This window comes from Lepidothrix coronata, unplaced genomic scaffold, assembly GCF_001604755.1.
Source record: "Lepidothrix coronata isolate B3197 unplaced genomic scaffold, Lepidothrix_coronata-1.0 Scaffold279, whole genome shotgun sequence".
Taxonomy (NCBI): domain Eukaryota; kingdom Metazoa; phylum Chordata; class Aves; order Passeriformes; family Pipridae; genus Lepidothrix; species Lepidothrix coronata.
In genome coordinates, this window is record NW_016690459.1 from 13,207 (window position 1) to 24,877 (window position 11,671).

Consider the following 11,671-nt stretch of genomic DNA (forward strand, 5'->3'; position numbering starts at 1 on the left):
CCCCAAACCGCGCACCCCCGATCCCGCATCCCGACCTGCGCACCCCCCCAAACCGCGCACCCCCGATCCCGCATCCCGACCTGCGCAGCCCCCCAAACCGCGCACCCTGGGTCCCGCACCCCGCGCCCTGGGCACTCTCGCCCCCCGCACCCCCGGTCCCGCACCCCCTCACCCCGCACCCCTCGCACCGTCACGGGACGCGGCGGGGACCCCGCGCATGCGCCGCGCGCGCGCAGGGCGCGGGGGGCGTGTCCCGAGCGCTGTGGGCGGGGCGGGGACCCGGGGGAGGGGACGATGCCCACCCGCCTCCCCTCGCGCGTGCGCCCTCGGCGCGGGGGTTACGTAAGGCGAGGGACGTTCTGGAAGGTTCTGGGCCGGCCCTCAGTCGCTGCCGGGCGGCGGGAGCGAGCGGAGCCTTTGTCTCGGGGCTCTGTCGCGGCCGTATCGCGACTCTTTCGCGGGTGGAGCAGCGTGGCCCGGCGCTATGGGGGTGACTCACGAAGCGGGGCTCTCCCCTCAGGACCCGTGCGGGGGCAGCCCGGGCGGCTGGAGCCGGTGAGGCGGCGGAGCGGGGCGTTGGGGGGCCGGGGACGGGAGAGGCCGTTCGCGGTGGCCGTTCGCGGTCGTTCGTGAGGGGTGTGAGGGACACGCATCGCTCACGGGTGTTTTTTTTATTTTCTTCCTTACAGGAGCGCCCAGGTGCCTCACGAGAACCAGCATCAGGGGGGCCCGGCCGCGCCCAGCGGTGAGTGCTGGGGACAGAGCCCGGGCAGAGCCCTGAGCGCTCGGGGTGGCACTGGGGGGGGCGTGTGCGATACCCGTGATGAGTCCGAGATGAACCAGGTTGTAACGAGTTGGGGAGGGGGATTAACGCTGGGAAGCGGCACATCGGAATTTATCTTGCTGTGCCACGTACAGCGCGAGTGACCTTGGCCCTGGCGTAGAGGTGAAGTAGCGAAACTTTAGCTGTGGTAGTATCGAGGGAAGTGGCATCTGGCAGACCCTTACAGAGCTTAAATTACAGATTCCAGTAACGGTTTTATATTTACTTGCTAACTTTGCATTGAGCAGCGACTGGGAATTTTTGGGTTAAAGCAAGCTTCCTCAAGCTGTACAGTGGTTACGTAACTCAGGGCTTAAGTCCTGTGATAAGATCCTTACACTCGTGTAACCTTTGTAGCTATAAAATGGCTGCCGCTAGAGGGACAGCCATTTTAATTATTAATATATAACCATAACAAGTGTTCTGTACAAGTCGTGTCTGGTGAGTCACCACCTGTATTTTTTACTATCTGTGTAGAACATTTTTAATAGCAGCTTGCTGTGTACACTGCTGGAATGGGTGGAGCTCTGTGCGTGCAGTTTTTTGTAAGATGAGATGGTCAAGATCTTGAAGTGGCTGCTTTGTACCTTGAAGGTACTTTTATTTTGCCTCCTCTTGGAGTAAATCAGTTTGTACTGATCTGGAAGGCAAATGGTTATTTTGCATCATAGGTGCAATAGCCTGCAATTAGAGTTAAAATAAAATACCTTGAAAATTCTGTTTGGAGCAAAAGGGTATTAACTTGTACCATTTACACAAAAGGAATTACACTTAAAACCTGCACAAACCTACCTCTCTCCAAAATTCCACGCAGAACGACTCGTGGTTTAAACTAAAGCCTTTTTTCCCTATAATTTCATATTTCGGTCTTTTGACAGACTATAGGTAAGGAAGTTATGAAACAAAACTCATGTGCAAAACATGCTGGTAAACTGGCTGAGGACTGTTAAGTGTGTTTAATTATCCTTGAACTTTTTGCCTGTGCGTCACCGTGTTTGTCGTTGCTGTGTAAATGACTTGATGCCCATGAATAATTAACTTCCTCCACCCCACCCAACAACAGGAACAGAGACTGGGCATTGCAGAACAGCAGTAAAAACAGAACCAGCTTCTGAAAGCACCTGCGTGCAGAAAACGGAAGACATGACGGGTTTCATGGATGACTTGACCCTCAGCTCTCCGAAGAAGAGAGAGACGTCCGTGAGATCCAAGAGGAGCTGTGACAGGTCATCCACAAGGTCCTCCAGCAGATCCTCGTGCAGCTCACGGTCCAGCTCCAGCAGCTCCTCTTCAGCCTCCTCGCGGAGCTGGAGCCGCTCCAGGTCGAGGTCGCGGGCCCGAAGGAACGGTTCCCGCCGGTACAGGAGATACTCCCGCTCCTACTCGCGGAGCCGCTCGAGGTCGCGCGGATACCGCCGGTACCGGGGCAGGTACCACGCCAGGCACTACCGGAGGTACCGCCGCTCCCCCCCGCGCTACCGATCCCGCAGCAGGTCCTGGTCCCGCGGCAGGTCCTACTACAGAAGGTCCTACTCGAGGAGCAGGTCCCGCTCCAGAGGCCGGAGATATTACGGATTTGGGCGAACCATATATCCCGAGGCTTACAGGAGCTGGAGGAGCAGGTCACGGACACGGTCCCGCAGTCGGTCACCTCTCCATCTCAGTGAGAAAGGTACTTTTCTTGAGACTTTTCTGTGTGAGAACCTCAAACTGTACAGCTTTCTTTAACCAGTCCAGTTCTGCTTTGTTTACTTGCTTTATAGAGCATAATTTATAATGGCACTGTGGAAGAAAACCTCTGGTTGTAAAAACGTATTTAACAAACAAAGTAGTTCAGAGCACATTTTTTGCACTAGAACTGAAGCTACATCTCAAGGTCTGATGAAATTCATCACAGTTGATGCTTACATAGATGCAGTGATAATAAACCTGCAGTTTTTAGGCTTGTGTGAGTAGGTAAATATGGATTTAAATATAACACAAGGCACTTCTTTTTTTCCTTCCTCTTTTAGACAAGAGGGAACTCCTGGAAATTGCGAAAGCCAATGCTGCCAAAGCTCTGGGAACAGATAACATTGTCTTGCCAGCGAGCTTGAAGATCCCTCCTCCTGCCAAAGAGATAAAAAATGAAAAACAGGAGCGGGAAGAACCTGGAGAGTCAGCTGAGGTAAGTATGGACAGGAGGGTTCTCACTGAAAAGGTAAACACTTCTTAAAACTTGTCTGCATGGATGTGTTCTAGTTTAACTGTGGAGTTTGCGATTAAGAATTCAAACTCTTGAACAACAACTGCTCTAGAAAACCTCTAGACTTTGCCTTAAGCTGGAAGCACAATGGACCTGAGAGAGGTGGTTGATCCTCTTGAGCCTGTGCAGGCTGTCCAGTAGTGACAGGTGGGGAAGGAGAGGAGAATGTAGCTTGTCCTTTTGACTTACTCTTTTAATGGGATATTGCCCATTAATCCAGCCAGTTTATGTCTTTCTGACCTAAACCAGGAGTCTCCTTGCCAAACCTAGTGAATAGTGTGGGGTTTTTTGTTTTTTTCTTTTTTAAGCTTAAATCTTTCTGCCTTTTTTTGAACTGTTAAAAGTTTTTCATGTGCAACAAACTGTTTCCCAGAAATTCCATACGCAAGCACACAATGCATTTTACATACTTTATTTCTGTCTTATAGAAATCATGACTATGGTTCCAGACATGATGAAGAAAATCTGGTGGTAATTAAGGGACTTGTGGGCTGTAGCTGCTGTGAATTTAAGGGAGGGAGAAACTTGAGCAGCTTAAAGTGAATTTTAGCCTGGTTGTGTTGTAGTGTGTTAACCTGAGTCACGGTAAATACAAACCTGTACATGAGTCAGATGCTGCTGTTACAAATGGAAGTAAATTTACTAAGGGTTTTACACAAATGGTACAGGCATCCCTTTCATAAATATATGCAATATATTCCAGATGTTGAGAGAGTACAGAAGAAGAGGCCTGCATCACTTGCAGATAAGTTTATTGTCATTATCCAAAGCTCTGCAGGATGGTTATGCAGAACTTAATGCCACTTGCTCTGTCACTGCACTCGTGTGACAGTTCATGCTGTGACTGTTTGAATCCTTATAAACTGTAACTGGGCTGTGGATATCACGTCCATTCACACCCGAGTTGGCACAGCCACGTTGGTAAAAATACTGAATGCATTTCCAATTGGGTCCAGCATTGCTCTGTTTGCATATCCAGTAGCTTTACAGCTACTTTTGATGTAAATATCTGAAACAACTCCATACCAGAAAGTTCATGCTCTGTAGTAACTGCCTGACCTTGCATGGGGTGAGGTGTCCTCCCACTTAGGCTGTGTGTGCTCTTCTCTAGCAACCCAGAAGTGCAGCAGAAGACATGACCAAGACTGGGATGGAGAGAGCAACCATACAGAGGAGCATTTCCTTCAGTCCTAATGTAAGTGACTTCCCAAGATGGAATTCCAGTACTTCAGCCCCTCCTGTCTTAGGCTTTTCCCAGCTCTGGTTTCCAAATGAGTGATCTTAATCATGGTAACAAAATGAATGTAATGGTTGGATAATGACTTTTCCTGGAGGAGTTAATCAGTCCTTCAGCAGTAGAGCACTGTAAGCAGTGGATTTAAAATAGGTATTTACCTCTACACCTACTAACAATGACTCTCTGTACTCTGCAATACACTTGAGAGTGATAGAACTAGATGAAACAAAGACTTAACAACTTGAACTACTTTAAAGCAGAACTTATTTCAAGTACTGTGTTTTAGTAATGCAAACTTAGTAACTTCTTGAATCCTTTGTCAGTTAAGTGTATATAGTTGATATTATATCAGGTAGGCATCGGGTATTCCAAGAGCTGGAGAGAAAACATATATATAATCAGTCCAGATAAATGTTACTGGATTTGTACCCCTTGAGGTGTGACAGGTTTTAATACCTTTTCTTACATGAAATTTTTTCTTTTCCAGAACACAATGGCAAAGCCAGCCCTGCAGAAGCCAGTGAGCCATGTTGTTAAGGAGCCAGTAGTTTCTCCAGCAAGAGAAGATGACAGGAAGGGAAGTCCCTATGGGCAGTGGGTTCCTGTCAAGAAGGAGGAGAAGAAAACATTCTTAAACTTCTCACCCAAAAGCACCCTGTTCCGGGCACGCTGATGGGATTCACTGACTGCAGCACTTCACATCCTTCAGTAGAGAGATTGCAAACTTTCTGATGGGGTTGAAGATTTGTTAATACTGAGTATTTATTTTGAGATTTTTAATTTTTGGAATCCAAGGTTTCTCTTTCAGATAGAGAGCACACTGATCCCGAAGCCACAGATGGGAATCTTGTGTATATTTGTAAATATTTTGTATTGCTTTATCGGACTAGACCTTGCAGGTGGGTAACTTTTTCTAAACCATAGTTGAGTAGCTGTTCTTTGGACACTTGGATTTACATTGTGTAACTGTTTACTTCAAGTGAATAAAGTTTAGTTTTGCACTGGCTTAATGTGTGAAGTGTTAGACCTGTGTTATGAGTATGTCCTGTCTGTGATTTAGCTTTCAATTACCTGACTTATCACAAGGTGCAACAGAAGGTAGGTAGTTGTTGCATCATTAAAGCAGATCTTTATGCTGGAATAGTTCCTGCCTGGGCTGTGCTTAGTTCAGAGCCTTGAGCACCTTCCCTGGATATCCCTCTGGAAGTGGAAAGCTTGTGCAGGATGTTGTATGTGACTGCCGTAGGTGAAGTCACCGCCCTTCTCACTGTCCCACATTGCACCGTGAGCATCTTGTCCCTTCTGCTCCTTCTAATGCTCGACTTACTGCAGGCTTGTGTTTTACTTAGTTGGTTTAAAAACAGCCTCTAAGGGTCACTGTGAGGCAGGAAGGGGAAGGGCAGTCAGTGCAGGAGGGTTCATGCTGACAGGGTACAGGTTACGCTGCCTGTGCTGACTCCACGGCTCAGCCAGACCTCTGCTCCGGGAGAAAAGGATGGGAGGAATCAACGGGCTGTTGCATGGACTTGGTGCAATTGGTTAAACCTGGGTTTTGTATAAATAAATTAGTAAAATAAACTGAATTTGACTATTTGTGTCTGGAAGCTTCTTTGAGGAACTATTAAATGGCCAAGCTGAGGCTGGCAGTGCACAAGGGCTCATGTTTCTCTTGGCCCTCGGGGAGGGTGGGCAGCTCCAGCCTTGGCATGTGACAGCTGGGAAGCTGTTTTTTCATGGGAATGTCACTGCACCTTCCTCACCTTTCATCTTGATAATCTCCCACTACTGAAGAACAAACACCAACCCTTGAATTAGACTGAAGCTGGTCTTTATTTAGAACACAAGATTGCACGAGCTGGTTACTCCTGCAAGTAAAAGCAGTGTACAGCTGCAGTTACACAAATCACTTCTATTCCATTAAACCCACCATGGATTCCAGAAAGCGACACCTATAATGCTTTTTTTTATAAAACTGCCTGTAAAATCTGCACTCCCCTTGCACAGAGCCAGGGCTGTGTGCTGTGCCCCAGGAGCTGCCTCAGACAGCTGTCCCTCTCTCCAGGTTCTGTTTGATCTCGGCCGTGTACTTCCCATAGAACCTCTCTGCCTTCTGGTTGAACTTGGCGTTCCTCTCGTTGATGTAGTCGATGTCGGCGTCGTCGTTGTAGGGTCGCCGCCGGCTGTACTTCTCCCGCTTCTCGATCCTGGAAGGCAATAACAGCACCCATGGGGCACCCCTGGGCCAGGCCTGGGCGTCCCACTGCCCAGAGCTGCTCTGGCACACGCCTGGCCCCGGGCTTTACTTACTGTTTCTCAAGATCCGCGACCATTCTGTCAACCCCGTCCTTGGATGGCACGTGAGTTCCGTGGAGGAGGCTGTCGGAGGTGGGATAAAGCGCTTCCCCACTGCATGAGGGGAAGAGGGGCAGCAGGTTACACAACTATTGGCTGCTTTGAGATTTTATAGAATCCCAGAATGCTTTGGGATGGAAGGGACCTTAAACACCATTCTTTTCCAACAGGTCACACATTCTACTAGCCCAGGTTGCTCCAAGCCCCATCCAACCTGGCCTTGGACACTTCCAAGGATGGGGCAGCCACAGCTTCTCTGGGCAACCTGTGCCAGGGCCTCCCCACCCTCACAGGGAAGAAGTTTGAAGAAATGAACCTCATTAATTACTCCACTACCCATGAGCCCCCCGAAGCAGGGATGGCCGAGTCAATTAGCAGACCATACTTTAATACCATGTTAAAGACTAATTAACATCACAGGGCACACAAGATCGTCCATGTGCTGGAAGGATTTAAGTCTCCAGTGTTTACTACTGGTTTGGAAATACCACAGAACTTACTATTGCTCCTTCAGCTTCTCATACTGCTCCAGGTCAGGTTTGATCTGCCGCGTCAGCCTCTGGTACTGGCGCAGCTGCGCCGCCGCATAATCTGGGAACAGACGGTGTCAGGGTGAGGGGCTTTATCTCATGGTCCAGTTTTCACCCAAAACACCAACACAGGTGTCCATTCCGAACACAGCTGCATGATTAAGACGTTACCTGAAAAGCCCAGGTCGGGATTTTTCTTCTTCTTTTTCCTCTCCCACCTCTCGGCGTCCTCAGCGCTGATCTCCAGCAGCTTGACTCGCTCATAGTCCTCTCCTCTCGCTGCACATTCCTGACACAGCACAAGGGACACTTCAGTTTCAACAATGAGCCAGTGGCCAAGCCTAAAACTCAGTTGCATCTCCTGGATCAGCCCAGTCAACCTCTGGAGCAGGACAATGATTTAGATAATCAGTAGCCTAATTATAACGTGGATTTTGGGGGGGTAACATCAGTGTAAGCTCCCAAGACTGCTGAGCCACCATGAAGTGTCACTGCAGGCACCTGGGCTGTGGCTCCACAGGGTCATGGGGAGCTGTAAAGGTGTCTTTACCTTCTTCTTTTCCTGCACCTTCAGCTCCCACTCCAGCCGAGCTTTTTTAGCTTCCCAGTTTGGTGGCAATTTAAGTCTTTTGTCTTCCTCCACCACTTCTTGGCTGTTCAGCTTGCAAGCCTCATACTGAGAATGAAACAGGGCAACACTTGAGCACAGGAACAACAAAATTAGAACCCCTGGGGGGACACGGGAGCTCCCCTGGGAGGGGGCCTGGCCTCTGCTTCCTGAAAGCACCATGTAAACCAGGATCAGACAGGAGCTGGGGTTGGAAGGGACCTCTGGAGATCATCCAGTCCAAGGCAGGGTCACATGGAGCAGGTGACACAGAAACGTGTCCAGGTGGGTCTGGAATGTCTGCAGAGAGGGAGACTCCATGCCCTCCCTGGGCAGCTGTTCCAGGCTCTGCCGCCTCCACGGAAAGAAGTTCTGCCTCATGTTGAGGTGGAATTTGTGGTTTAGTTTATGGCCATTGCTCCTTGTCCTGTCACTGGGCACCACTGAACAGAATCTGGGACCACCATCAGACACCCCTTGGAGATATTTCCAAGGGTTGAGGTTCCCCTCTCAACCTTCCCTCCTCCAGACTGACCAGGCCCAGCTCCCGCGGTGTCTCCTCATCCCAGAGATGCTCCAGACCCCGAATCATCTCTGCGGCCTCCACTGGACCCCCCCGCAGCTCCTCATCTTTCCTGCACTGAGCAGCCCAGAACTGCACACAAACAAACGCAGGGCCAAGCAAACCTCCCCCCCCCTCCCCGCCATGTACCGGAGGGGGCTCCGGGACCGATCCGTACCCGCTTCATGTGGAGCTCCCGGAACCGGCGCAGCCGCTCCTCCCGGCGCTGCTCCGCCGCCGCCGCCGCCGTCGCGCTGGGGCCCGCCTCCTCCTCCTCCGAGGAGCTCTGAAACAACGCGCACTCAGCCCCGGGAGGGAGTCGGGGCCCCCCGTCCCGCCCTACCCGGTGCCGTCCCGTCCCGTCCCCCCCTCACCCCTCCGTCGCCATCGGGGATCCCCAAACTGCTCAGCGACGACACGGCCGCCGCCATCGCCGCCCGCCCGCACTTCCGGCTTCCGGCGCGGCCCGCACGGCGCCCCCCAGCGGACGGGAGGTGTTGCCGCCGCCCTCTGGGTATTCCGATTGTCCCGGTATTCGGGAGTCACGGGAATAACTGACGTTGGAAAAGACCTCCGAGGTCACCGAGTCCAACCTTTTCACGAGCACCCGCTTGTCACCCAGACCGGAGCGCTGAGCGCCACGTCCAGTCGTTCCTTGGACGCCTCCAGGGGTGGGGACTCCACCACCTCCCTGGGCAGCCCCTTCCGATGTTTAACAACCCTTTCCATGAAGAAATTCCTCCCGATGTCCAACCTGACCCTCCCCTGGCACAGCTGGAGGCCGTTCCCTCTCCTCCTGTCCCTTGTTCCCTGGGAGCAGAGCCCGACCCCCCCTCGGCTCCCCTCTCCTGTCAGGGGGTTGCAGAGCCAGAAGGTCCCCCCTGAGCCTCCTTTTCTCCAGGCTGAGCCCCCCCAGCTCCTTCAGCTGCTCCAGCCCTTTCCCCGGCTCTGTTCCCTTCCCTAGACACGCTCCAGCCCCTCAATGTCCTGCACTGGGGACCCCAAATCTGCCCCCAGGGCTGGAGGTGCCCCAGCAGTGCCAGCACAGCGGGACGGGCACTGCCCTGGCCCTGGGACACACCAGTGCTGGGACAGCCCAGGGGCTGTGGCACCACCTGGGCACACCTGGGCTCGTGTCCGACCACCGTCACCAGCACCCTCAGGTCCTTTCCCACTCTTCCATTCACTCTTCCCCCAGCCTGGAACACTCCATGGGGTGACTCAAATGCAGAGATATCAAGGTGCAGACACTGGGTAGGGAGTTACTGCAGCCTTGAAGTGACTCCATGGGTTAGTAACACTGTAATAAACATTTTTTTTCCTTTTCCAAGGATTCAGTGGGGTGATGCAAACTTTATAGTCAAAGTAAGGAAGCAACACGTGAACCAGATGAACTCAGGGTGTGTTTGGAAGCACTGGTGAGTTCCAGGGCAGAGCCTGGTGCAGGATGAGAAACCAGTAACAGCCTCTCCCTGTGCTGCCCATCCCCTGGGAATCCTTCAGTGACCCACAACAGGTTTGCTCAGGGGTAGACTTACAGCCCTCATAGAAAACAAAACGTTTTACTGCAGCTTCTGGGAAAAGAAAGTCAAAATTTCCATAACATTGCTGCAGTGGCCTGGATCTTCCAGCCTTAAAAAACAAATGTAGCCTTACTCTAAACGTTTATCACTAATATTGATGTGCACATGAAATGCGTCTGTGTGTAAAGCCTTTATATCTGCACAGCAAAGGCAGGAGGGCTCGGGACTTCTGGTTTTCTTTGAAGAAAGGCTTCAAAACCTGCAGGTTTATAAGTGCTGATGATTAGTTTGGTTTTTAAGTTCTCCCTTGTCAGCTGTGGCTCGTGACTTCCCAGCAGAGGGAATCGCAGCCCAAGCGATGAGGGGCTGTGGCCGTGGCAGGCAGCCCTGGCAAACCCAGCCTGTCTCTGTTCTCTTTTAACTTCACTTTCTTCTGCTGCCAAGCTCTGATGCATGCTGAGTGATTAAAAATATCAAATGCAGCCTTTACCCAGCGAGGAGTCAAGTCCAGGGGGGAAAGAAAGAAACCCAGCCCCGTGAAGGCAGTGCTGGAAAACAGAGCAGAGGAAAGAATGGGAGGCAGAACGTTTTTATACAGTCCTATTGGCAATATCCTAAGGAAAAGGAGAGGATTGTCCCCACGTGGTTTGGGTTTTGAACGTCTTCCCTCACCTGCTCTCTCCACATCCCTGTTGAAAGTTGTTAGATTTTCATGCACAGGGAGCAAACTGCCACCACCACTGGTGCTGGAATTCTGAGAGAAGCCTCCAGGGAAGGGGTTGATGTTGCTGCACAGTAAATTGGGGAGTGTTTTTGTGCTGTCAGAATCCCAGTTATGTGCTCGGGGCACGGCTTTATCCCTCTGGAGCTCCTGGCCCCTCTGCCATGAGGTTGTTGCCACGTTTGGGATCAAAGGAGTTTTGGGAGCAGGGAGAGATGCTGGCCTGGCTCTCCGGTGCATGAAATACTGCACCAGCTCCCTCTGCAGGTCCCACCTGCAGTCCCTTGACTGCCCTTTATTTCCTGGAGTCTCCAGACCCTCTCCTGTGACACCCACACGCTTTGTGTCTGCTCCAAGCACAAGTCAGGAGCAGGGAGGGCAGGAGGGTGGGCTCGGGGCTGCCCCAGGGATCTGCTCTGCCCAGGGTGACACAAGGGTGGCAGGGGGGCCCTCAGGTGCCTCACCCTTCCTACCCTTTTATTTAATCAGGGGAAGCTGGATGGGCTTTATGGTTTGTCAGTGCCTCGTCCCAGCCAAGCCCTGAGCTCGGCGGAGCCTCTTTCCCCCCTCACTGCTGTAATGCAGCTGGAAAACAAACCCAAGAGCTTTCCCCGGCTCCTGTGGATTTGCTGCTGGGTCTGATGCCAGCTCAGGAAGCTCAGTTCCTGGTGCAGGTGCTGAGTGTCTCCCTGGCTCTGTGGTACAGCTGTGAATCCCAACCTGGCCTGAAAAGAGCAGGGAATTCTCCCAAATCCTTGTGCCAAGGAGCAGGGACTGGTCCTGCGCGGGCCGACAGCGAGTACATGCAGATCTGCTCTTGTTGTCACTTACAGTTAATTTATTTTTAGATTAAAAAAATGTTTTTATTTCCCAGGCTCACAGAGTTGGCACTGCTTTTTTGGGTCGGAGCTGACTCCATTGTCTTCTCCAGTTATGCCTCCCCTGCAGTGCCGAAATGAAAAATTCCAGTTACATATTGTACAGGGGCCGGGAGCTCGGAGGAACTGACTCATCTCGGTTATATTTGTCCTTTTCAAAGGGGAAGATCCTGGTCGAGGGGTGGAGGGGGAG

The 11,671-nt window shown here is 51.6% G+C and overlaps 2 protein-coding genes across 2 annotated transcripts; one reads left to right on the plus strand and one right to left on the minus strand.

The window, feature by feature from the left end:
* Positions 1 to 370: 370 nt before the first annotated feature.
* On the plus strand, positions 371 to 5,311 carry RSRP1 (arginine and serine rich protein 1). Its single transcript, XM_017836575.1, has 6 exons — positions 371 to 555; positions 690 to 745; positions 1,887 to 2,495; positions 2,836 to 2,990; positions 4,180 to 4,263; positions 4,793 to 5,311. The coding sequence occupies exons 1-6, from the start codon at positions 485 to 487 to the stop codon at positions 4,976 to 4,978; spliced, it is 1,161 nt and encodes a 386-aa protein (XP_017692064.1). The 5' UTR covers positions 371 to 484; the 3' UTR covers positions 4,979 to 5,311.
* An 805-nt stretch (positions 5,312 to 6,116) lies between these two features.
* Positions 6,117 to 8,812, minus strand: SYF2 (SYF2 pre-mRNA splicing factor). Its single transcript, XM_017836576.1, has 7 exons — positions 8,731 to 8,812; positions 8,535 to 8,642; positions 7,738 to 7,863; positions 7,359 to 7,476; positions 7,158 to 7,248; positions 6,613 to 6,711; positions 6,117 to 6,509 (listed from the first exon to the last, which is right to left on the minus strand). The coding sequence occupies exons 1-7, from the start codon at positions 8,785 to 8,787 to the stop codon at positions 6,344 to 6,346; spliced, it is 765 nt and encodes a 254-aa protein (XP_017692065.1). The 5' UTR covers positions 8,788 to 8,812; the 3' UTR covers positions 6,117 to 6,343.
* Between the last annotated feature and the right edge of the window lie 2,859 nt (positions 8,813 to 11,671).

Coding starts and splice junctions, on each gene's coding strand:
- RSRP1 (XM_017836575.1), top strand. CDS start 485: ATGGGGGTGACTCACGAAGCGGGGCTCTCCCCTCAGGACCCGTGCGGG. Junction 746..1,886: donor GGGCCCGGCCGCGCCCAGCG/GTGAGTGCTGGG, acceptor ACCCAACAACAG/GAACAGAGACTGGGCATTGC. Junction 4,264..4,792: donor GCATTTCCTTCAGTCCTAAT/GTAAGTGACTTC, acceptor TTTCTTTTCCAG/AACACAATGGCAAAGCCAGC.
- SYF2 (XM_017836576.1), bottom strand. CDS start 8,787: ATGGCGGCGGCCGTGTCGTCGCTGAGCAGTTTGGGGATCCCCGATGGC. Junction 7,864..8,534: donor GGGAGCTCCACATGAAGCGG/GTACGGATCGGT, acceptor TTTCATTCTCAG/TATGAGGCTTGCAAGCTGAA. Junction 7,477..7,737: donor AGGTGCAGGAAAAGAAGAAG/GTAAAGACACCT, acceptor GTGCTGTGTCAG/GAATGTGCAGCGAGAGGAGA.